Source organism: Daphnia carinata, chromosome 6, assembly GCF_022539665.2.
Source record: "Daphnia carinata strain CSIRO-1 chromosome 6, CSIRO_AGI_Dcar_HiC_V3, whole genome shotgun sequence".
NCBI classification, from domain to species: Eukaryota; Metazoa; Arthropoda; class Branchiopoda; order Diplostraca; family Daphniidae; genus Daphnia; species Daphnia carinata.
This window is the reverse complement of record NC_081336.1, coordinates 6,839,177-6,864,962: the sequence shown is the minus strand read 5'-3', so window position 1 is coordinate 6,864,962 and position 25,786 is coordinate 6,839,177. Positions and strand designations below refer to the sequence as shown.

General features: G+C 39.6%; 2 protein-coding genes and 1 pseudogene across 2 annotated transcripts in view; all 3 read left to right on the top strand.

Moving 5' to 3' along the window:
• The first annotated feature begins 5,644 nt into the window (after positions 1-5,644).
• Positions 5,645-25,786, top strand: part of LOC130702390 (4'-phosphopantetheine phosphatase-like) — a 68,921-nt gene continuing 48,779 nt past the window's right edge. Inside the window, exon 1 of the mRNA XM_057524071.2 lies at positions 5,645-5,648. The gene's annotated coding sequence lies outside the window, so the exon portion shown is untranslated. The remainder of the gene's footprint in view (positions 5,649-25,786) is intronic.
• On the top strand, positions 11,476-13,568 carry LOC130702380 (meiosis-specific nuclear structural protein 1-like; annotated as a pseudogene).
• LOC130702341 (uncharacterized) lies at positions 15,755-20,778 on the top strand. Its single transcript, XM_057524014.2, has 13 exons — positions 15,755-15,829; positions 15,892-15,955; positions 16,023-16,126; positions 16,190-16,409; positions 16,468-16,717; positions 16,772-16,922; positions 16,982-17,234; positions 17,311-18,348; positions 18,427-18,561; positions 18,623-18,922; positions 18,982-19,044; positions 19,122-20,440; positions 20,495-20,778. Exons 1-13 carry the CDS (start codon positions 15,773-15,775, stop codon positions 20,768-20,770), a joined length of 4,230 nt encoding a protein of 1,409 aa, XP_057379997.1. The 5' UTR covers positions 15,755-15,772; the 3' UTR covers positions 20,771-20,778.

The window sequence follows — 25,786 nt, the reverse complement described above, 5'->3', positions numbered from 1 at the left end:
AACTGACGCACGTCAAGAGCAATACATAGACTGTGTCACCATGTCGATGATAGTGAAAGCAAAATTCGCCCCCAACAAGTTGATTCTCAGAATCGTTATGCATTTTGCTGTCGTTCGCCCACCCAGTCAAACTCTCGACAGCGAACGCACGACATTGACCCTTTTAAATAATTACGTATAAGTTTATTAATGTACAACAACAAGATAGCCTAATTGGCTATATAATCTCTCGTGTGTATGGATGACGGTGTGTGTAGTTTTAATACGCTTAAACATTTGATTTCCCTTATGTAAGAGTGTTATTACTAGGCACCTGCATCTTGCGTATAGAGATACATCCTTAACGTTCTGCGTTTTATTGTGAGCGGTTGAAATGCGTAGAGATGGTTCGGGACAAGGGAATACTGTCGTTCATTATAGAGAACATGATCGACCCTCATGACATACGACGAAAGAAATGAAATGGGAGGGGTCAACTGGATGCGATTGGACTCCCTTGTTAGGGTCTCTCTCTCTCCCTTTTGTATCTATATCCGCCTATGTTAGGCTATGCCGTACGTTTGAGTCAGGGAGCACGGGGGCGTCTCGACGCTCTTGCTCCCTTCGGGCAATCGACTAGCATCCTCCCCACCTTCGTGTCTACGGCTTCTTTTTTTCTCTCTCCCCCCCCCCCCCCCCCCCCCCCCCAAACACAGTTCGATGAGGGCTTCCGTTTAAATAATCTTTCTACATTTATTTTAAGTCGACGTCAATATTTTTACTTGTGGATTTTTGCTTTATTTTTTTTTCGGACATTTTACCTACGCTTTTCAAAAACGGAATGGCGGTCCTTTTATTGTACCGAACTTGTTGGACTGTCTTTTATATGACCCGCCTGGACGTGGCTGTCCGTGTAATTATGGGTTTATCCCGCCCACCCCTTCTAGCTCTATTTATATGCCAATCCTATTGATGATAGTCCCTTCTTTTATAGCCTCCCCCCCCAACCCCCGTTCTTTCTCTTCATCATTAAGACAATTTTTTTTAGGGACGAAAAACCTGCAATCAGCAACGTTGCATTAAGAGATGAAAGAGGTCTTTGCCATTCCATAAGGTTTCAGCGTCTATTTGTTTTCTTTAGCTGCGTCGTTCCATTTATTTATTTATTTATTTTTCTTTAACATTTTTCTTCAATCCCTAGTGTTCCGCTCATTCCCTGTTTCCTTCCGGTCGCACTAATTAACCATCTCTTCGTGCTGGGTTCACTCTCGTCATCCATAGAAAAGATGAAGAAGAGAAAGTCTTTTCCTTTCTTTTTTTTCCGTTGTGTTCGCTATCGTCAAACTGAGCGGGACACGATCCTCGAGGGAAGTCTATCGTGCAGCTGTTGAAAAAAGAACGAAATTTTTCTATCGTGACAAAATTTGAGGATTTAAAAAAAAATAATAAAAAATTTGAATTTCTCATCAATCAGACAAAATAGTTTTCCGCATATTGGAGAGATTTTTACAAGAACTGCTTTTGGAATTGAGAGGATCATGGCCACCAATCAGCTAATGAGCTCATTTCGGTCAGTGAATCCAAACTGGAAAGGTGTGGCTCAGAGATTTTGCTGCATTTACAAAAAAACGGTCTAAAGACGAACTTCTCAAGAGCCTGGTTTCCACATTATGGCGATTTGAAATTAACCTTCCCCCGTCCCTTGCGCTCCCAACCAATCAATTATTATCCCCCAATCCCATGCTATTCCATCGGTAGACGCAGCATCTACGAAAGAAAATGAGAACACCCAAAAATATATCTTGATAAATCTTCCCCTTGAGGAAATGAAAAAGGGGGCGTTGAAAATCACGCGAAAAAAAAACACGTTACACACACTGCATCATTCGTTCACAACATTCGTGGCGATTGGCGTACGTTTGTTAACGCCATTGCAGCAGCTAAATAGCTCCGCTGCCGGGCCAATTAGTTCGCCAACCTCGACGGAAATCAATGGCTTACATAGACCGTTGATAATCTTTGTAAGATCCTATCATCAATTTCAATACATCACGAATTGATGGTCTATACCCCCCCCCCCTCCCTGCATCGAATATGTATCAAGATACTTGATTTATTTTGGCAAAAAAAAAAAAGAAACATCGATTGTTACCAGTCGATTGTACCATTGGCCGTTAAAGATAACTTACAATGCCAATGTTTTTTGTTTGTTTTTTAAGAAATGACGCGCACATAACTTTGAAGGGGATTTTCTGGGGGGTCCACTTGACACGCCCCCGAATGTATGTAAATACTTTAATGGCATCTAGAGCGGTATAGACTGGATGACTCTTGTCTCACTTTCTCAGCGGTCGTGACGGATGATTCCACGCGCACCACTCCATGAATTCACGTCGATCGCTTCAATGACGAACATAAGGGAAGAGCTTCATGCATAGGTGCGTATCGGAGCTTTACGAGTACATTTCCATGTTTTCCTTCCTCACATTTTTTTTTTCGTGGAAAAAGAGACGAAGCGATAATAAGAAGGATGATTTCATTCGTCACTGAAAAAAAAAAAAAAATCTGATGATGGCCTTCCGAATCAGCAGAGTGGATATGGAGGCAAGACCATAGAGATCGATCGTCGCTCAAAAATAAAAATAATATTTATTTATCGACCAATATCCCGCATCGTTCCGTTTACGTGAACACAACTCAATCACAGATCGAAAATTCTTTGAGATATTATATACGGCGCTCTTTTTAATTACACCTAGCAGCAGCTTGATGTTTTGAAAATATCAGCAACTAACTCACCAACCCGATCAGTCCACTATTTTCAATTTGTTTAAGTGACATTAAAAAAAGGAATAGAAACCGATATAGATTATTGACGGCCCGTTTGTTCGAAGAGGATTTTGACAAATGATGTGCTCCAACGGCTTGTCAGTTGAGGCAACATCCTTTAGCCTCCTAATGCATAATCAGGCGATAGATTAGTAAAAAAACGACTCCAACTCCTTTTAGTTTGCTTGTCTATTTTTCTACGTACCAAATGGGGAAAAAAAGCTAAGCTTCGTTTATTCCTTTTTTTGTGTGTGTGTGTTTGAGCTAAGATAAGCTGACGAGCTTCGTCGTTTGAAACTGGCGCGTTTGGTTAAATTTAAAAGCGAAAAAAGAAAGAAGAATAAAATAGAAGAACATGAAGAGGGAAATGACGGCAGCAAAGGCTGACCTTGTTTATTTCCCACGACTAATGGCCGTCATCTGTCGCATTCTATATCTTTCCTTCCTTTAAATCGTTATTAAGCAAGTAGTGCGCCCTCCGTGTGAGTGTGTTTGTGTTCTCCTTATGGCAGTTTGCCCAGCCGTTGGTGTGGCACCATCACCATAGCAGTTCAAACATTGGACATCCGAGAAGATATTCAAACACGGAAGAATCCCATCTTTTTTTTTTCTTTTGCCTTCGCTTCTCTCTCTCTCTCGCTGTTATATACAGTTACGTGCAGTAACAATACATGTTGTTCGTTCAAAACGAGCCCGCACAATCCACTCGGGTTTCTTGTCCACTTGAACAGCACTGTATCGTCATATGGAATCCAATTAGTTTTCAGCTTTAAATGAATCAGTTTTCTCATGTTTTGATTAAAATCTAATCATCCCCCGTTTCGTTCGTGCCGCTGTCATGAATGTCTAATGCATTTTCATTCGGTTTTACCGCCATGGCTGACGCAGTTTTTAATGCATAGAATTCATTAATAGAATGGCACCGTGTTGTACAGTGCCATCGAAAGCTGGGCCACGTAAGAAAGGCTGTCCGCATTTTAACATCGCATCACTTGCAGCCCACGTCCAGCACAAGAGCGTCACGTGCATTTGTGTTCGATGGTCAACAACTATTCAACGTTGGCGATGTTTCTTCCATTATACACAGACATCCAATATCAATGGGATAAAATAGAATCGCACTGAATTATACAAAATCTTTGCGATGTGTATACATACCATCACTGGTGAACATAAAGAATCGATCAGTCTGATTGAAGATGTGAGCGTGCGTTAAACTTGCACAACAGCTTCCTCTCTCCCTTCCTAAAGTTCAAAGTCTATTAGATATATAGAACTCCAGTACATCACCGTGAGCTGGGGCTTATGCACGACCCACTTTGCAATTTTTTTTTTTTTTTTGTACTACATTTTTTTCTTGTGTACGTTTTCTTTTCTTCGGGTATCATAGTCGTACTAGCATTACCGTGATTGGATCCGTGACGTTGACGTATATGCACTTATTTTATTTTATTTTATTTTTTTGTGTGGACAGCAATAAAAAAAAAAGAAGGCATCACATTTCAGAAAACTCTTTTTTTCTGAAAAAAATGATGACAATAAATGTTAGTACTATGTTACGAGGACCAATCTCCATGTCACATATTAACTCTATAGACTTCTGGTGGAGGATGCCTTCGTCATAATCAATATCTTTCGTTCTCTCGAGTTTAAAAAGAATTTTCTTGATCCACAAGGAAAAAGAAAAAGTGTGTATGTGTGTGTACACTACGAAGGGATAGATTCTTTTTATTTTTATTTTTTTTTTTAAGGCTGTAGAAGTGAGCGATTCGACAAACAATTTTTGATTTTCCAGGCAAACATTGTGCACCCGGTTTTCTCTGTCAGGATATATACGAATCCAATGAATCGTAAATAAAAAAGAGAAGGACACACCCGTACATGTACTATCAGAAACGATAAAAGTCTATATACAAAAGAAAAAAAATACAGACAGTTAGAAAGAATCATCTGTATATCTATATATTTTTTCTGTGTTAGACCTCCAAGGATACGCGTGCCGTGTTTGAAAAGCGAGGACTCTGATTGCAAACGGTCTCTGTGTGTCAATTCTCAATGGCAAGGGATAAAAATCTTTTAGATTGATAAAAGCTCGAATATAAGATGCGAGGGGTCGCTGTACTCTATTGTTCTATACGTCCGTAAACGTATAGCCGTTGTACGTCGAATAGTTAAGATCGTATATTATATACACAGGGTATTTAACGGAATGAAACTATGCGACGTTGGGCGACAATGTAATTAGAATCATTTCTAGCCTCCTGTTGATATATACATTCATTCTATTGCAGCGATTGTCTTTTCGTTGAAATACATCATCCGAATTATTACACAGTCATATACGCAGACCGCCATCATCGATCTTTTTTCGTCGAGGAGGTTGGATGTGACCCATTCGCACGCGAGCTGCACATCATTAAATGATGCGGCGATGAATTGATGTTCTCCCTATATATATATATGTGAAATAAAAAAAAGGGCATCATTAACAGGCACTTTTTAAGAAGCCAAAAAGACCTTTGTCTATATTGGTGGAGAGGCGTGTAGAAAGGCAAGCGTGAATACGAACGATGCCCGCGTCTGCACGCGAGGGTTGGGCCTGATGAGACGGGCGTTTCTCAACGACCTGCCGTCTTTTGGTGCGCTTGTTTGAAGATGACCACTTATTATTTTTTTTTTCTCTTTTTTTTCTAGCGACATGATATATACAGAAATAGCACACAAAACACAAGACAGACTCACAATATAATATTATCGACTGTACTGCGTGGCTATAAAAGTTTGTGGTCGCTGAGGCTTGATGTAACAGTCTCCCTCTCCCTCGTTCTTATTTTTTAGCTGTTTGTCTCTGCTCTTCACTTGTTCGTGTTTTTCTCTCTCTCTCTCTCGTATATGAGGCTTGTATATGGTATGTATGTTCTTGTGACACAAAAAGAGCTAGCTAGAGACCGTCGTATCGATGGGGAACATGGTCAACGATCTGTGTGGATTGCCGCACATAAATACAAGACTCTTTGTTGGCTTCCCCTTCTTCTCGTATATATCAAACTAGGCTCTCCTTCTGTCTCTTTCTTCCCTCTTCTTTTTTTTTTATATGTATACTTTTTCCCGAATAATATCACATCAATGATAGTATCTGATCCTTTTTGGCGTAGAAATTCAACGAGAATCCAGGTTTCGATTGGCAGATAGATCACGTCTCAACGCCACTTGATTGAGCTAATTTTTTTGTTTTCTTGTCTGGGGCTCGACCCTTTGATTTGTCTGCAAAGTCCTTTTTGTCATGGACATGTCGACGTTTGACGTACACCAAATTTTCGGCTCCATCGATCAGCTGCGAAAGGGCGAGGACTATCTGCTCATATACAAAAGACAAGGTTATTGAGTCAAGTCCCTGTCAACGAGACGCAGGATTTGTTTCCACGCTTAAGATGAAGCTCGTATATAAATGTAAGGTCTCGAACAAACGGTGTACATCTCTACAGATTTTTCCCTTTTTCTTTTGTTTTTTACGAAATTTCCTTTGCAATCATCTTAACATGCCAGAGGACATTTGTCACAACGGTCCCTCTGTATGTAGATTTATGATGAAAAGCGCAATGTATAGCTCAAAGCTTCGTGAGCTCCTATGCGAACGCTCATATTGCCTCTAGAACTAGGTCTGTAGATGTTCTCTATTCTTTACTTATTGATGTGATATAACCTAGGGTGGGGGAGGGAAAAAGTTCATCTTTTGTTAGTGTTCATCAATCACCCCTTCCCCTCTCACCATAGACGAGTTCGCCCTCCATTTTTTATTCTGGTAGGTATTTCTACACCCCAACCGAGCGAATTGGTCTTGTCAAAAAGATGGGGGAAAAAGAACTTAAAAATAAATTGGGATCGTGGAATGTGGATTTGGCACATGACCCCGTGCCGAGGTACACTCGCGAGCAGAATCAGTGTCCGCGTGAATAAGGACGCGCCTCTCTTATATAGCGACACTGTCAGCAGCGCAGTAGCAACAGTTGCAACAAGCTGATTCTATTCAAATTCTGGGAAATTTCCGTCGTCCATTTATTTTTGACTGCCAAAAAAAAAAAAATGTGAAGAGCCAGTCGCCGATGGTAACGGATGTTTTCGCCCACTGCTTGGTTGGATCGAGTGCATTATCGATCGCCCCATCCAATAACCGGATCTCTCTTAAAGAAAAAGCACGCAGCTGGAGCATCTCGTAGTGGCTTGTCATTTACTACATCTCTTGACATTTTCAAATGCTATACGAAAGGTACAAAAAAAAACACACCATAGTAATATAAAAATTCGTTGACAGTCAATGTGCGGAGTAGGCCCTCCCCGGCTGTATAGTCGCACATTGAAAAGGATCATCGACCGGTATAATTTTTTTTTTCCTCCCCCTCCTTAAACACTCACCATCTTATATAGATCTTTGAAAGGCGCACGGAATGGGTCACTACGTATTGAACGAGAAAAACGACCCGTTCATCAATAACTTTACCGCTGGATGTGTGCCATATAGCAGATGGCTGCCGGAGGCTTCTCTTGTGCAGTATATATGCATTATAGAGTGCTACCTCACGATGGCCATATTTTCTTACGTTTATCTTTATTTTTTTTTTCTATTTTTATAAGCGGTGGGAGTAAAATAGGTGTTGTCGCGTACTTCTAGTAAGTTGGATTTACATTTAAATAGTGGAAAAGCAGTAAGCTAATCATTCTTGCAAAAATCACGCCCAATCAAGAAGAATTGGCCCACTTGGATTTGAAACTATAACGGGTTGAAAATGAAATAGAACTAAAACGCTATTTATTTATCTTTGATGAACAACTCGATTTCTTTGGCCCCTTTTCGAGTGTTCTTGAAGAATGGCGATAGAATTGCGATATATCCACGGAACAGGCCTCGTGCACTTCTTTTGACACGCAATCTCGACGTGTCGTCGTTTTCTTTTTTCGCAAGTGATTTATACCACCGAGCAATAATATCGAAATGGATCGAAGAAGGGCAACACGGCCACTCTCTCCTCCATCACAATCATCAGCTCTGATTGATTTACTAACAATCGTTCCGCCTCCAACCCTCAAAGCCATTGATATAGACTTCGTTACACGTTAGACTAACGTTTTAAATCTACACATATTACTATGGAAAAAGAGTTTTTTATATGAATTTTCACCTTGTGGTTTGCTGCTACCCACGTTGAAACGCTCTATTTTTCGTTTGCCTTTTTGTTGTAATCGACCCTAATCCGTTTACACGGTCACTTGGACGTTCCGTTGTTGGGCCGATTCTTTTTTTTACAATTCGATTTGTCGACAACCCACGAGGCAACCCACGGCCCGTGGAAGTGGTTTCACGAAGGATTTTCAAAGACCGGAGAAAAGGCTCACTCGCTTCTTCCAATAGGGAAAAGTGGGATATAGTTTCTGACAGACCCCCACACATACACACACACAGAATTGGAGTTTACCCCGGCACGCTAGCGGCCAAACTCTCGGGGATATGTTACGTTATAATGTAAGCTCAGAGATGGCCGTGAAACATCTTGAGGAATAAAACGCTATGAGTACAAAAAAGAAAAAGGCAGGGTGTATGTGTGTGTATACAGATGGAGATGGTTGGATCTGAACAAATGAGAACAGGTCGCAGTGACGGGCGCAAATCGAAAAGCGTTGTAGTGTGAAATGCCAACCTAGTCGTAGGATTGCGGCCGTCAGAAAGTGTCGGCGACAACGAGACCACCCTCCCTAGCCGTCGATGGTTCGGCACACGAACGACATACAAGAGAGGCCGCTCCCTAGCGGATCTATAAGCTTCTTCCGCGTAACACAACAGTCCTTTTTTTTTTTTTCTCTTCCTTATACGTATTTCTTCTATATCTGTCTGTCTCTTAAGCTACGCCCGCCCTCACCATCGTCTTTCTCGATCTGAACGGCAACATGATAAAAAAAAACATGGTCCGGTCGGCCACACTCAATCAGTTTTTTTTCCTTTTCTTTGCCTTTCATAATGTGTCTGTATATAACTATTGGGTATTATTCGGTAAAGGTGGGATTTGATTCGGTCCATTGAGTTCTGGAGCACTTGTTGACCTATTTCGTTTATCTGTGGCTTACCTAATACGATCATTTCCATTTGACGTAAAGGAATTTCGTATAGCTAAAGAAGCTTTAAATTTAAATCTTTTTTAAATTGTTAATCTGCTTGTCGTATTCTATCAATTTTTCTATTTTCAAACATGCCATTAAAATAGTGGAAGAGCAGGGTGAGTGAGATATTTGGGGGGAGCAAACGGAGGCAAACGACCGGGTTGTTTTCCATAGAAGACCTCGTCAAAAGACGAGGAAGGATAAGGGGAAAGCGAGCAGGTTGGCATGATTAATAGAGGAAGAATACATCAATTATTAAGGAGAAAGGAAGTGCGAGAAGGCCGCTTCTAGCCGGTTGGTTGTATGACAAGAATTTCCGAACATCCTAGAACGAGAAGCACTTGAATCTTGTTTGGCTATATTCTGAGTTTTTATGAAACATCGGACGAACAGAGGGGTTAGTGAATAGCGTCCAAGACTGTAGCACGTCAAACTGGCAGCATAATGTTACGAGCAACGAGACGGAAGACGAAAGGGACCTCTGGCATGTGCTTGTTGACAACTTTGGCTTGGATCCCAACCAATTTGAGTATCCCTTTTTCTAAATTAAAAAAAAAAAAAGAAGAAGAACGAGTTGTCTGGATTGTATCGCTAGCATCTATTTAAGCTTCATGTTTATTACGACTATATTCGGCCGCTTTTACCGCTTCAACCGATTCGTTCACCGATCTCCAAGTAACATTTGAAAGCCTTTAGGCCTGGTCAAAACGTTATTTGGTATGAACCTCTCTTTATTTGCTGGAATACTCGACTGGCATATGAATTCGTGTGGTAGGTCTAGTTAATCAAGGGGAGCTAGCAGCATACCTTTGTTTTTCTCCTTTGTTCTGCGTTTGCGCTACGTCAAGTCGTGCAGTGGTCAGCACAAGAATGGCCTAACAAAGGCGAAAGCAGTTACGGTTCTAGGCGTGAGCTGCATGCTTCCGAGTCTGAAAATGAGTTCCAGTGATTGTCGTTTCACAAATCCCTTGTCTACACATCGCCTGGACTAGTCCTTGTCAACTTTCTGGATGGATGATATCACGCTGCGGAGAGCGGGATCACGATCGACGTGCGAATGGATTCCCCAGCGGCCATCTATCAACAAAAGGGCGAACGAAATATGAGTTTTGCACTAAAGAATTGCTCTATTGCTATTTAAATGACAACAGAAGTGGGAAAAACAAAAGAGAACGAAAAAAAAGAAAAAAACAAAGAAGACGGTACGTTTATATATTTTGAATTTATTTGCTTATCTTCGCCTAGTTGTAGTCTTTGCATATCGTCTCGAGGTTCGGACTTTTTGCGCGTTTGGCCTCAACATTGGCCTCGCATTACCTTAATTTCATGCATAATGCAAATCGTATTATTTGTATTTGTCATAGACCTTTTTAACTGCGCTAGTGTGTGTGGTTGCATGTATATGTGTGTGTAAGTGTGTTGTGCAAGCATGTGTTGAAATGCACAAAATAGTTGAATTATCGATGAATTTGTTCTACCTTTATCTGCTGTTCAATCACATCTTGGCCGAGATAAATCCTAGTTGATCATAGTATTCATTCCTGCCAAATGAGATTGGCAGGAATGAAGAAGGACGGTTTTCTTCTACAGAAAAAAGGTGGAGTATCTAGTGTAACTTGAATCGAACAGTTCAGTTTACCACCGTAGTGTGTGCGTAATAGTCCTCACAGGATCTTTCGTTGACCGGGTGTCCCCAACCCGGCACCCGTCAGTCATCTGACCCAGATGGATCTGTAACCTAGCGGATCAGGTATATTGGATGTTCTTCTTACGTCCCTGCTGCTTCCAACGGATCTAACTGTCTTACATAGTCACGTGATTATACCCTCATATCCATGCGTAATACTCCGTAATGGAGTACACATTCACGAATACCACGGTATGGATGGGGGACCATCCTCACAGAAATGATCATCGACAATTTCGGACCTAACTTCCGTACTAGGCCACCTGGACGGTCACAAACCTAGCCAGCACCATGACTCTTACCACGACACACATGCAAGACTGTGGGCTCAACTGCTGATTCAAGCCGGCTGCATGACTAGAATGTCTAATGAAGGGTATTTAGCGATCAGATCTGTCATCCAGCCACCTTTCACTCTACACTCAGCCGCCTATAGTACTAAGGAGGATTCCTTAGTCACTAGCTTACTCCACCTCTTCACTACATGGTTTGTTCAAGCTTTATATACAGTGAATTCTGGCATCGAAACACTGTTAACAAAATGGCCACCATGTTAGGTAAATTAATGGCTATAATTGGGAAAATATTTCGAAAATTTTAAAACGAAACAGTGAACTTTATTTTTGAATTTTAATTTTCCTCGCCTGTCAAGAAATAAAGATAATTTGTTAAAATGTTAAGATATTCAACGACTTTTATTATGGACATGCGAGGTGGATGTACGTGGTATCCGTAGCCGTGCGGCAGATGTCGACACTATTATTCAAGGTCATCTCCGTCGTCATGCTCGTCTGCAGAGTGATCCAGATTTTAGTGTTTCAGCTGAAATGAGTGCAGCCAACTGTGTTCATGACTATATTCTGTATTTGATTCCTGACAACTCATTTGTGTAGACGTCTTCCTTAAAACAAGTTCGAAATTGGTGAGAGGTAAAAGAGCTTAACTTTACCTTTTCAATATTGAGTTTTTTTCGCCAAGAATTATTAACTGAAAATCAAAGGTTATGGATGAATGCATTTCGCTTAATAGCTCAAAAAGGGGCCAGTGATGTCGCAGTTTTCCACCATTTATTGGCATAGGATAAACCCATTATTTCCACTGGAAATGTATTAGTCGAAAGCCATATTTGATGATCATGCTTATCATGTTATCATCGAGGAAAACCCGGCTCACGTAACCGACCTAAAAATTTCTCGGGTTATCACATGTATCGTGATGGCCATTTCCCCACGAAATAAGCCCAGGTACACTACAACCTTAAAACGTTTTTCTTTCTTTTTCTTTTTTTTACTAGCCAATTGCATGTATCATAGAATCTGCCCATAATCCTAGGCAAAATGTTTTGCTTCATGTTTACGGTGAGTCATTTTCATAGATTTTCCTTTGTTTTTGAATTTCATGTCTTATTCTAAATGTCTCACGGTTACCGTGGAAACCAGGAAAGGTTTGATTTTCATTCCAACGTGTAGTATCGATAGCTATTGATGTTGGCGTTGGCAATTGCCATGCCGTATCCTGAAGCTGAGGCTCCCATCGTTGTCTCACCGGAGTTGCTGGATACTGTGGCACCTGTGGACGAGCTGGCCGTACCATCCGAATTTGCTGAAGGTAAAAAGGTGGACGAGCGTTATCGTCCCATTTACGGTCACCAAGCAAGTGATGAGATAATCCAATCCATTTTGAAATGAACAATTGAATTGGAGTTAAATGCAGCAGCAAGAAAGGAACGCGAAAGCCAAGAAACTTGCTGCTATCCGCCATCGGCTTCAAAAAGCTTTGGAAGTCGAAGAGGTACAAAATAAACATGATAAATAACAGTTCACTAAAAAAAAAAAAAAAATTCCAATGAAATTTACATAGCGGCGGTGCTGTGAAAGAGAAGAGTTATGGATCGAATATGGCTGCGAAGAGAAGGAAGAGCTGGAAACTAAATAAGCTGAAGAGCTAGAGAAGATGACTCAAGCCCAACGAATCACATGGCATGAAGATATAGCTGAATATTTCCGCCAACTTGAACTTAAAAAGAAAGCGCAGAAAGAAGATGAACTTAAAGATGTTTTATGGGTAAACATACTCGCAATTCCCTAATACCTCCAAAATATGCTTGTTACCATTCGAATTTTTCTGATAGATGTTCGAGCAATTCGCGCTGGAGGAAAAGGCTAAACGAGAGGCCACCGAACGAAGACACAATGATCTAACGCAATTGCAGAAAGAGCAGATGTCCGTACTCGAAGATCGACGTCAGCTGACGAAACTGGAATTTGCTGAGAAGGATGAAGAACGACGCATGGAAAAATAGCATCAACAAGCCGAGGACGAAGAAATCGCAAAGGAAAGAAGAAGAATTTTGGAGTAACACGCTCCGCTTTTGATTGGTTTCATGCCACCTGGTCTGTTCCAGAACATGGCATAGATGAGTTCGCTACCCGAAAACATTCAGGCGCATCTCCGCCAGTACGTTCCAATTTAAGAAGATCCAGATTTATGGTAAAATGGCAACTATTCCACTTTACTTTCCAAAAAATACCAATGTCTATGTGATAGTTTCTCGGTTTTCGCCGCTCCACACTCCATTTGTCTCAGATAAAAGCGTTTCTTAGTAAATTTTGAATCCATTTACTTATTTCGCATAGTTGTAGCCTTTGTATATCGTCTTCGTGCGGGTACGTTGATCCTGGTGTGTGTCCATAGTCCAATTAACCTACTGCGCTTTTAATGGCGTGGCAAATTTAGCTTTGTTATTTGTCAGACAATATTTGTATGATGCTTGTCTGATTGTATTCAGTTGTTTTGTTTTGTGTTTGATATGTCGAATGTTTTACAGCAAATTGTACAATGTTTTCACATATGTGAAGATCTGAATTGTTACGATATTTGTATGCTATACAGTACAATAAACCAAAACAGCAGTCAATCACAATGCATAGTACTGTCTTATTCTGTTCGATGGTGTAAACATATAATGAAAATTTTACCGGAATCCTTAATGCGGTGTCAATCGCAAGATAATTCGATATTTGAGATCTTCCTTCAGTAACTAAATATTTTGAAATTAATTTTGGTAACTTTCTAAATTAGCTTTAGCGTACAGTCACTCATAAAGAAAAAATGTTACTAGTAGAAAAATTAATTTCATTATGGCATATCTTGCACTTTCAACCATACATGACAACTGTTATAAATGGCAATTCAATTTTATTAACTATTTAGTTTAACCTACGCCGGAAAAGAAATACTTAAAAAATGTTAGCAGACGATATTTACAAGCCGGCAGCAGACGAAATTTATCAAAATAGGTTTTTAATAGCAGCTAGCACCGTTGCCAGATTACAGGAAACGGAACGCGCATGCGCAAAGTGCGATTCAAACGAGATATTCCACTTGCCTCTTGCTTGGGTCTTTATGGAGTTTTATTGTTTATAGGTTAAAAAAAAGTCTACTCTGTTTTTGTTTTTCAGAGAAGTTGGTTGAACATGATTGAACAATATTTCTAAAAAGTGAAGCGTTAATAATCCCTGTTACTTTTGCAGCGAAGAATGAGATGAGAATATATATTACGTCCAAAACCCACTTGCAAATGGGTTGAGATCGAAAGATATTCGCCCTTTTCCATAAAGATGCAGGAATAATGTACGTATATTATTTGCCTCTTGACGAGTTTTGCTACAAGAATACAAGATGGGAAAAAATAGAAGTAATACTCCATTGCCAACGTCTTCAAGAACAATACGGACAAACATTATCGAAGAGCGAACGAAAAACGCGCCTGCTACCCAGCCCATAACAGGACACCTTATTTTACAAGAGGTAAGCAGCGAAAACGTCATCTACGTAGCTGAAGCTCTATTTTATTGCCTTACCTGTTTTGTCGGCCCAGCGGTACGGGACTTTTTGTGTCGAAAAGGTATCCTTTCATCCTCAACGAGCAATTACGACTACGCGGATATCATGCAGCAACTAAGGTATCACAACGACATCGACAGGAAGTTTCTTGTAACCCCTCTCTGCTACAACGAAATCACTAATGCCATCTGTGCAAGAAATGAAGTGTGCCATATCAACCTACCTGCGGTGAAGAAGAACTGGTCGCGCAGTTTCCAAATTTTGGAGAAGCTTTGCCGCAGTGTCGGTAATAACCGTAGTGCCAGTGACGTACAGACTGTTTACAGATGCCTCATGAGCGGTCAGTATCAAAATGCAATCAATGATAAGCCTTTTTTTTTGTGGTAGTAGCGCTTATAATGAAACCACCGCTTTCGGCCTTACATTCATTTTGTATAGTTGCCTTGCAAGATATGTTAGCCCCGCTCTCCGTGGCTTTTTGATACATGAAAAGCGCCAAGCATCGTCTACTGATCTTGATGTCTACTACAACTTGAAGTTCATCATAGAAGAACAAAGATGTTATAAAAACTATCTCGCAAAAGGTGCTTTTCAAAGAAATGACGCTCTACTGCTGAAGACTGCAATGGACGGAAGAAATTTTATTTGTCACGGGAAGTTCACGAACGTTTTCACGAAGTGGAAAAGTTATCTACAGTCTTGGATTGATCTTTTGAATATCATAAACGCAAAAACTAAAGCCAAAGAAATTCGAGATTTCCTGAATGCAATCACTGTCTCTGAAAAGTTCGGGAAAGAGATTAAAATTAATTTGATACTCTACTGAAATTAAGATGAAATTTTTTAAACCCGTCGCTTAATCCACTTCGGTGTGACACAACAATGTTTAATTCAAAATTTTTTAAAAGTTAGTTTTACTTAAAATTTAAATTGCCGCAGGTTTTGTCCTGAAATAAACATTTATGCGATCTACGTTGCTTATGCATTCAATTCATTGTAAATAGTTACGCTTCGTGTTTTTGTGTTTGAATGTAGGCATACCTGATAAATTGCCTAGTACACACCATGGTCAGACTCTGCCATGGTCAAGCGTGCGTAAGGCATTGGAACTGGCAACGTCGAACTCAGAAAATCATACGAAAACCTGAAATCTACCTTGTTCATTTACGTTTTAAAATTCTGGCAGTCTTTTAATAACTTCTTACTTGAAAGTTCATATGAATATATTTATTCTTCAATCCCAACAGTTAGCACGTCTCCCTGTATTTTGTCTTGTTCATCATGGAAGGTGAACTTGAAGAACTTACTGAAGAACAAATCGTCGCACGTCAAAGAGTGGTAGGCAGTGAATTAAAAAACAAAAATTCGTAGTATTGTTTAAAGTGTAACCAACATTACAGAATAAGGTCCTACAAAGGTTTGACAAAGTCGCTTTCAGACTTACATATTTCTTTTATGAAGGAGGTAAAAAAAAAAATTTCCATGTTTCAGAAATTTGATGCTCCTTAATTTACAAGAAAATATATTGTAGGTCCAATTAAAAGACAAAACATAGCACCACATCTTTTTTCTGCGCTCAAGAACTGTGAGCGCCATGGCAATTACAATGCCTTCTTTGCAATCTGGAAATTTTTGGTAGATTATATGGATTGATTGAATGTTCAAAGCTTATTATTTTACATTTCTCTGTCATTCTAGGCAAAATACCAACTATGTAGCAAAGAATTTGATTGGAAACTTATTGTAAATTTCCTAGAAAAAGATGGAATTGGAAACCTACCCTTATTATCAGAAGCAATCAAAGTGATGTGGCCTTTCCAAACCCGGTATCGTGATGAAGCATATCTGGTCAATACAGTGTTTCTTTTAAAGAAAGAAATGTATGAGAAAGCACAAGAGGAAGCCTCCAAGTTTACTGGTACTAAGTCGATTGATCATTTTGTCATTTGGTAGTTAATGTTTTCATTTTGAGGCAGGTAAACAAATATCAAACCCCACAAATTTTGAAATTACTAAGGCTGCTTCTTCGGATTTACTTATGGGCTACAAGACAATGTTAGATTATCAATTTGTCGAACCTGATGACAAAGAAGCACTGGCTGTAATGAGAGAGTCCTTTGATCAGCTTCTTTCTAACGACACCTGTGTACCACTGTTTGTGGAAACTTATGTCTGTGTTCTGATGCGGTTAAAACTACAAGAAGAAGCTGAAATGATTCTTCGGAAGTATGAGTTGGATAGTCTTTAGCCTATTTCGTATTTCATCCTTTTTCTATTTAGATATGTGGAGAAAGAGTCCCAAGGAACTATTACTACCATAGCTGCAGTTCATGCTTTGAATATAATGAAATTGCACATGCCAAAAGCTAGCCTAGGGATAATCATCTCTTTTCTTGAACTGATTGCCGAAAGAAACTCGGGAGATGAGAAGGTATTTAGTTATATTAGCTCGAAAAGAGATTGGATCGGTCTTATTTTCTCTTCTATTAGGTTTTGGAGCTCTGTCAACATTATTTGCACGTTCATAATTCGGGCGTTAATTGTCAGTCTGACACTGAATCTGATTTTGATTTCGGATCGGATTATGGTGCTGTTACCTTTGCACATAAACGTGAAGGTCTTAGCAAGTGTCTCGAGCTGATTGTTTACTTTCTGGATGTGCACATCTATAACGTACCATCGACTGCCATCCGAGAAGGATGGAGCATTATGGCTGACACTATGAGACGGATTTGTATGCAAGGTATGTTGTGTTAGCGTATCTTTTGCTCGGTTACTCGCTTGATGAAGATTGTTTAACCATTAACTAATCTTTTCAGGGACGGACGATTGCCTACGAACTGTGGTAGACCTTTGGCATAATGATAGGAAAAGGTGGTGGCCATGCTTCCGTCTTCCACATTCCGGGCTTCGTTCGAAATTACCACCTGGTGACGCAGAATTTCTCTCAAACAAAGGTTTTGTCTGCTATGTTTTGGAATCCCATCATCACCCATTTGTGGCCACTCTAAGGGAACACCCAGAGTGCAAATTACTGAAATCCCTCGTTAAACAGCTGAGCCACCATAAAGTCATATTTGATTCCAAAATTGAACCAATTCTCAAATCTAATGGACCGATCGCACCTATACCGTTAATATCGTCACCCGACGTGCCTCGTGTTCCTAGGATCCAATCTCAAATGGTTCCTTCCCTTCCTAAATTCGAAGCTATTGACACTATGGAAAAAGCAAAGGAATTTACAAATTACATCTTGACGACAGCACCTCTCAAAGAAAGGGGAGAGTACAAAACGTTAGCCAAACCTATGAAAGATACGGTCGGTATTTTGGATCTTCAAATAAATGACCTATTGGCTAAACGATATGAGAAAAGAAGGAAGATAACTGTTCAATCGAGATTCCTCCGGATGACTCGCTCTTCTAGAAGTGCGGCACTGTCGGCTGGTGATTCGGTGTGTTCTTTGGATTCTTTGGATTCCCGAGATTCTTACTTGGATTTGTCGGAAAATGAAACGGATGACTCGGACGTGGCTAGCAACAGGTCTTCGCCCATCAATACTGAAGACGATGATATTTTGGATTTTCCGGAGTTAAACCCGTGTCTTTTGGCAAAAATTGAAGCCGCGAAAGAACGCTGGAGAGTTTTTTTAAATTCCGTTCAGTGGAACCCGTTATCCGATGACGAAATTTCTGATCGCGCCTATGTAGATTTGCCTTCAGATGACGATTACGCTCCATCCTTCTGTTCCGACGATTCGGATTTTGGTATCGGTGAAAATCAAGCAGATGAGAGTGAAACAGATGGCCGATCAGAAATACATTATGACTCTTCCGTTTATCTTGCATCAGAAGACGGTAAGTTATTAAATAAGTATCGTTCAAAACAAATTTGACAATGCAATCCAAAATATTTATTTATTTTTTTTCCCTAAGATTCTGAGGCCTCAAGTTCTGCAGCTTCTTCATTTTCGAGTGTATCTACCCCCGTGTTGCAGTTTTCAAATGTGGCTAGCCAACCAAAGGAAGTTATTCGAAACGAGGATCGTTATAATTTCATGGAGTTCGACAGTAAGTTTTTGGTTTAATGGTGTATGACATATATTTTTATTTTAAATATATTTTGTCACAGGTTTCAGTGTCCGCAGCAATAGCACAACAGATGGCATTGCCGATAGTATCAATCGAGTGATAAAAAAACTCGATATTGACGTGTATTGCGCCAATACGGACATGAAGCCCAGCGGTATGGCACAAGAAGAAGACGAGTATGTTGTCGAAGAAGAAATAGAAATCCCTCGAGAAGCATTAGCCCAAAGAACTAGCCAGAATTACAACGCAACATCTGGAATTCAGCTTAACAGCGACGCGTGTGTATTGGAGGGAAATACCGATCGTCGAGAACTATCTTTTGGTTCAAATCTTAACAGAAGTAATTACTGTGAATTTTTTTTAGCTGAAGTATAATGTAATATCGCACATGTTAAACAGGCTTTTCTCGGGATTTCGAGGCATCGAGTCCTGACATGTTCGCGTCTTGCAGTGAAGACGAAGGTAATCCTTTATTTATTTAGATTCTCAATAAATTTTTTCTAATAGCTTTCATTTATTTCGCATTTTGGTATTTGAAGAAGAAAAATTCGACTCAGTTGTTCAACAACGAAAAGTACCTAGTCAGAGAAGTCTACCTTTTTCCTCTCCACTGCCAATAGCTGGTTCTACTCCTAAACAAGTACACAAGGCAAAGAGCACTAATGATTCCAATTCGCCGCAATTGGAAAGACTACAGCCTAAAAAAAAAATGCTGACCAAAACCAGAGAAAAATCCTCGTTGAATAGCTCTTCGCCAGGAAATGGTAAAAGAAATACCACGAAAACTAAGAACCGCAAATCTTCAAAATTGAGCGAATGGAAGGTTTCGGAGGAGAGCACACAGGAAGAATCGCGAACATTACAAAAGGTTTTACTTTCAACCTCTAGTTCGAAGCGTTTGTCTACGCCAGGATCCGCCACGCATACCAAAGCGTCGCGTATCCATTCTGACATTACAAATCCAGAAGTTGAAGCAACACCAGAAGCTGTTGTTACTACCGGCCGCAAAAAGAAACGACAAACTGGTAATGCCAAAAGAATGGAATCAACGTCTGCTCTCCAGGAAAAATCAATGAGTGAGATGAACCGTGTTACTGATGTTGAAACTATTGAACTGTCTTTACTTTCTGCTCAAGAACCTTCTGAACACCAGCCGAAAAATTCCCGTATCAAATCGATTTCGAGAAAATGTCATACTCGAGTAAGGGACCCCAACTTTCTGTCGGATTCTGACAACGAATCAGGCGTTTCAGCTTCAATATCCTTACTGAGCAAGAAAAACAAAAACAAAAGTACTGATGCGGTTTCTGTCGAGGGAAATACGAAGTCAAAGTATTCGTCGGATAATTTGTCTGCAAAGAAAACACAATCTACTGGCAAAAAATCAAAAACGGCGAACTCAATAAAAACCACTTCTAACGAAGAAAAAGAGCTACCATCTTCAAACGAACTGAATTCCTCAGACTCTATATCTGCTGAAGCACTTATTGAAAAAATCCTTGCCGAGTCTAAAAGTTTTATTTCGATGGTGACTCCTGATACAGAAAAGCCAAAGGCGAAAGTAACTCGACGCAAATTGTCTGCGGATTCACGCCCGCCAAAAAAAGCCAAAATTTCCGAAGAGCCAATAGATGTCGCCCTTTCCGTGGAAGAAATTCTGTTGAAATATCTTGGCGATGACAGTATGGAGGATAAATTGGAAGATACAACTGCTAAGAAACGTTCCAAATCAAAGCCAAAGCCTCTTGGAGAGTCATCCGCGATGGACAAGACATCATCGCCAAAGAAGAGCAAGAAGGTTAACAAATCGAAGGAAAACAGAAGCAAAACAAAGTCGTTAGTAAACGGCGATAATGACGTAAGTCGAGGTCAGTGATATTCTCGGCCATTTTGATTTATGGTAAATTCTTAGGTACCTACTCCGGACACCGCCATAAAGACCTCAGCAATAGCGAAAAAGAAGAGCGGAAAGAAAATGACTTCGGCTGCTCGGGAGTCATTTTCGGAAGAATTCGATCCACTGAGTTTCGTAGAAGAACTCCTGCAAGAGAGCCATGGTGCTTCCCGAAATTCCATTGCACCTACCTCACCACCCGAAGGAAAACCTGTCAAGCGACAGAAAGCATCAGTACCAAAATCTAAATCCGTAGTTAAACGGCCATCTAACCAACGGAAAACTCTTCTGTAGATGCTAAACTACGTCTATTAAATATTTTTATTTAAAAGTAACTAAGAAAAAAGAAAGAAAAAACAACTCAATAAACCAGAATGATAATTTCCGAAAACAATTTCCTTCTGAAAAAAATGGAATATTTGCTCAAATTCCGTGGAATTCTGTTGCAAACTTCAAAAGAAAAGTAAAAGCATGGATGTTAATTCTCCCTATTTCTGCTAGTTCCATGTGTGTCCTACAGTGATATCCAAGAATGTTACAGAAGAAAGGTGTGCCCTGGCATTGACGATCTGAAGCCAAGCCGTTTGGAATTTGTGAGACTACGTCTATCCGAGAAGTACAGTATCCTCCACAAAAAAGAGGCACCCCCCGGTCGCCAAAAATAAAATAATATATTACTAGCGCTAGATGGCATTTAATTTTTGCAACATATAAACAAAAAAAGCATGCGTTTTTTTTTTGTTTGTTTGTTTTGACGGCAAAATTCCAGACGGTTTGCCGATTTCCGATTTTTTTTGTAATTTTGCTTCGAGCAAAATAAAGAAAACTGAAAATTTGAGAAGTCTGGAGAAAGGCACACATTGTCTGAATCGTAACCTTTTCCCAACCTCACTTTTTTTCCAAATTTTCCGTTGTCGTATTTTTGCCCGCAGGAAATATTAGGAAAACTTATTGGCCAAAGGCGATTTTAGAATGCAGACAATATTATTTTAGCTTTTTTTAATTAATCTAAATTATTTACAGAAAATTGTTAAGAAGACTATTATTTAAGTTAAGCAAACTGGTGAACGAAATAAGTTTTAGTATTTCGTTCACCAGCCATTATCATCAATTCATAATTGAAGCCTTTTTGTAATCGATAGATTTGAACTTAAATTGGATGGAAAACTCCTGTTTAATTCTAATTTAGATTCATCGAACAAAACCTAAAATAATATTGTCTGTATTCTAAAATCGCCTTTAGCCAATAAGTTTTCCTAATATTTCCTGCGGGCAAAAATACGACAACGGAAAATTTGGAAAAAAAGTGAGGTTGGGAAAAGGTTACGATTCAGACAATGTGTGCCTTTCTCCAGACTTCTCAAATTTTCAGTTTTCTTTATTTTGCTCGAAGCAAAATTACAAAAAAAATCGGAAATCGGCAAACCGTCTGGAATTTTGCCGTCAAAACAAACAAACAAAAAAAAAACGCATGCTTTTTTTGTTTATATGTTGCAAAAATTAAATGCCATCTAGCGCTAGTAATATATTATTTTATTTTTGGCGACCGGGGGGTGCCTCTTTTTTGTGGAGGATACTGTACATTTTGTTTTATTAGAATTTTTTGGTCCACACGTTAACGTAAATAGATTTTTAAAATATTTTTAAATCGGAAGTTATTTTAATGTTTAGTTTTTGGTTGTTTAACTTGTTGCTAACCGGTTTTCTCTTGTTTATGCGCACAGTGACGGGTGGATTTACGCTGTTGCGCTGCTGAACATTGTTTTCCTGGATTTTTTTGCGTGGCGTTGTCTAGACGGAGAAGATGTCGAAAAAACTTGAATCAACTCGTTGGCCGGTTCCTCTACCACCTTCACCAACGATTTCCGAGCAGACGGATTGTTCTTTGTTGATAATATCTTGTTAATGGCTCCAGGATTTTTTGGCTTAACCTTGAAGAACAGTATAATATTATTAAGAACGTCAATATTATTGGGAAAATTATAATTTATGTAGGTCTAGGTAGCAAATTGATTGCGAACTTCACTTACCTCGTCATCACCGTCTTCAAGGGGCTCCGCAATCCCTATCTTGGCTGATGAAGTTTTTGCCTTGCTGCATTTATCGGATGGTGTTCTTGTCTCCATAAGCGTGCTTGCCCGATTGGACTGTTGCAACCACCATGATTTTCACTTGATGGTGGTTCCGAAATACTGGGTTTACTAAGGTCAACTTGGTAGTTTTTAACGATTTGTTTAACACTAACTGCCTTATTCGCGATATTTTTGTAGACGGTTGAAGTTTTTATGTGTCCGTCTTGATCTCCCTGCTTGGAGCTGCCACTGCTGACTTGTGCACCGTCAATATTACAAACTGAAACTGAAGAAGAATCCATAGCAGAATGAGAACAACCTACTGCTGGTGCATTCTTTGGAAGCCGGTTTGTCTGAACTTTTCCGGATTGGTATCGTAGTGTTTTGCGCCTTTCGTACCATATGGTTAGTAACTCGTCTATCGGGAGTTTCAACAACTCGGAAGTGTCCGCGTGAATCTTGCCCACCGATTTGTACTCATCTTTTAGTTTAATGGGTTTTGTATCTTTAAGGTATTGGGCGAAATCCTTGGCTTGTTGTTCAGAGTCAATCGATTGACACTTCGAAGAAAATCCAGTAGCTTGCTTGCCAGTTAAATTCGAGTGCGGTACTTCAGCCGGTGAAATTAAAGGTACACGGTTTACCGGATTGTTAGCTCTAAGAAGACACTCAATTCTTGCGTCAAATTTGAGTTTGAAATGGCTCATCTTTGTGATCAGGGACTTCAACAAAAGCAGTTCTCCATGATCCATTAATCCGGCAACAAATTGATGATTGTTGGATTCCAGAATGTAGCAGACAAAGCCTTTGTTTGAAAAGAATTCGGCCTCATCATGCGTGAGAGTAGAGGGTAATCCAGAGCGCGGAAGGCGAAAGCAAGGCCACCATCTTTTCCTACCATTATGCCAGAGCTCTACAATGGACTGAAAACATTTTTTCAGCTCCTTTAAAGGAAGAAAGCATATTCAGGTAAGACAAAAGGTGCTGGAAAATAAATTGAGGAAACAACCTTGCAAACAAATTCTTCGTAGGGTGTCGGCCATAATTTTCCATGCTTCTTTTATGTCAGGGGACGGTAGATTAAAGATATGTACGTCTAGGAAGTAAACAATCAAACGTAGACATTTGTTGAGATGATCATGTTTACGTGAAGCAGCGCCTCCATCTAATCCTAAATCAGAACTGCATTCTTTGTCGAACTGACTCTCTGTCAGAGAACTATGAATGTGCATATAGTGGTGGCAAAGCTCAAGAACCTAAAAAACAAAAAAGAAAGTTTTGTTTCTAATTTCTGGGTTAGTTGAAATATTGCAAAGACCTTGGGATCCCCTGTAAATCTATCGGCGATCATTTCCAGAAAAGATGTGATAAGCTATAAGCTAGCTCTTGGCAAGTGTATCTTCATTATGTTTAAAGCATAAGTGTAGAAGTTATTGCTGTGTTTCCTTTTGACTCCATATCCACATATCTATTTGCACAATATTACCAACATCATGTCATAAGTAGATTTAAAATGTTACTTTTACTGTACTTCCGAAGGAATGTCTCAGCTTCTTCTTGCAAGTTTGACTGCATCAAAACAAAAATGTAAGGTTCAACAAGCAAAGGTAGAAAAGCGTTTTTCGAAATAATTTGGTGAAAGAACTCGTTCACATCGGGAAGCAATTCATCTTCGGGCTGGATTGATTGACATTCAAAAATCATTGCATAGCCTACAAGTAAAGCTGAGGAGGCAGTTTTGGCAGACATAGCACAGGGCCATGCTAAATTTTTTTTATTACACGTGTAATAAAAAAAATTTAGCCTTGAATGAGAAATGAGTGAAGTTTGGATACCATCATATTTTATTGCTTCCAGCTGAGCTTTTTGATACATTCCTTTCTTTAGAAGTTGGATTGTGTTGACCAGAAGAATTTCATCTTGACATGCATAATCTTAACTTTGCGAAATACTTTTGTAGCCTCTGGCATAAGATCTAATAAATTAGGATCTTTTGATAGAAAATTCAGAAACATTTTCCAAGAAAATTGTTTGCTGCATAGTTGATTTTTGACCTGTCCAACAAAAAAAATGTCTAATTGGCAAAAACCTACTCTACCACAACATTAGCTATCAGAAATTGCAAAATTTGGTGGCTACGTTCAGAGTTGCAATGTTGTAGACAATTTTTTAGAGCAGTAAACAGGTGTGTTGTCATTTGTGATGTAGCATGGGATTCTTTAGCATGTGAAAAAGATTTTCATAGGACTAAAAGTACCTCATTAACACAATACAATTCTATTACCAGTTTGAGGATTGATACCAACAAGCTTGAACTCATCTCCTGCTGAAAATTTTTGAAACAGCTTATGGTGTGAAATAGCATTGAAACATGAATAGCCGACGTAAAAAGTAATGTATAGAGTACATACCACCCTTTGACGTGAGGGTTCTTCTTCATGAGTAAGATTTCGTTTCATTTCAAACTATGCAACTGTTACACGACGTTCAAAACCTTCGAATCTATGGAATTGATTTTTCTGTCTATTTGGTGCTAATCAACATTACAAAAATTATCTTTTGGATTCCGAATGAAAGACTGAAACTGAAATGCGGTTAAGAAAATCAAAATGTCTTTGGAATCGGGGTCGAAACAGGTCATTCCTCCATAGTCCTACGTCTGGTGTGTAGCAATAGATCGTCAGTCCTTGTTGGTCGCGTAATCAAGACAGAACATCAAATCAAGTGCCGAAATATCAATCGCTTTCTCGAGTTAAAAATGACATTAACTTTATTTCCAAGAAGGTGAAAAAGAGAATTGCAAATTCTCTGTGATATTTCAGAAGTTGATAGACATCTAATTTCCACGTCTGTGCATAAACTTACAGTTACCATTCTTGCTTAACCTTCGACGCAATATCGTTTGGCTTTCCGGCTCTACTGTCATACTGACCTTCTGCCTTTGTTCTCCTTTCCTTCGTTGTGCATTCCTATGGAGACTATTGCACAACTTTTGCACGGTAATCGCCATTTGTTGAGGAAAACATGGCCTTGAAACTCTTGAGTATAGTTAACAATACGTCCATCCGACGTTTGTACCCTACATATCTTTGGCTCAGTTAATCAACGTGTAGTAAGACAAAATAACACCGACTCGTCCAAACAAGGTCGTTTGATTAGTTAAGTAATTACATGCTGAATTCGTTTAATGAAGTATGACATGTTTTTCGCTGTACAGACGCCTTCTACAGGCGAACAA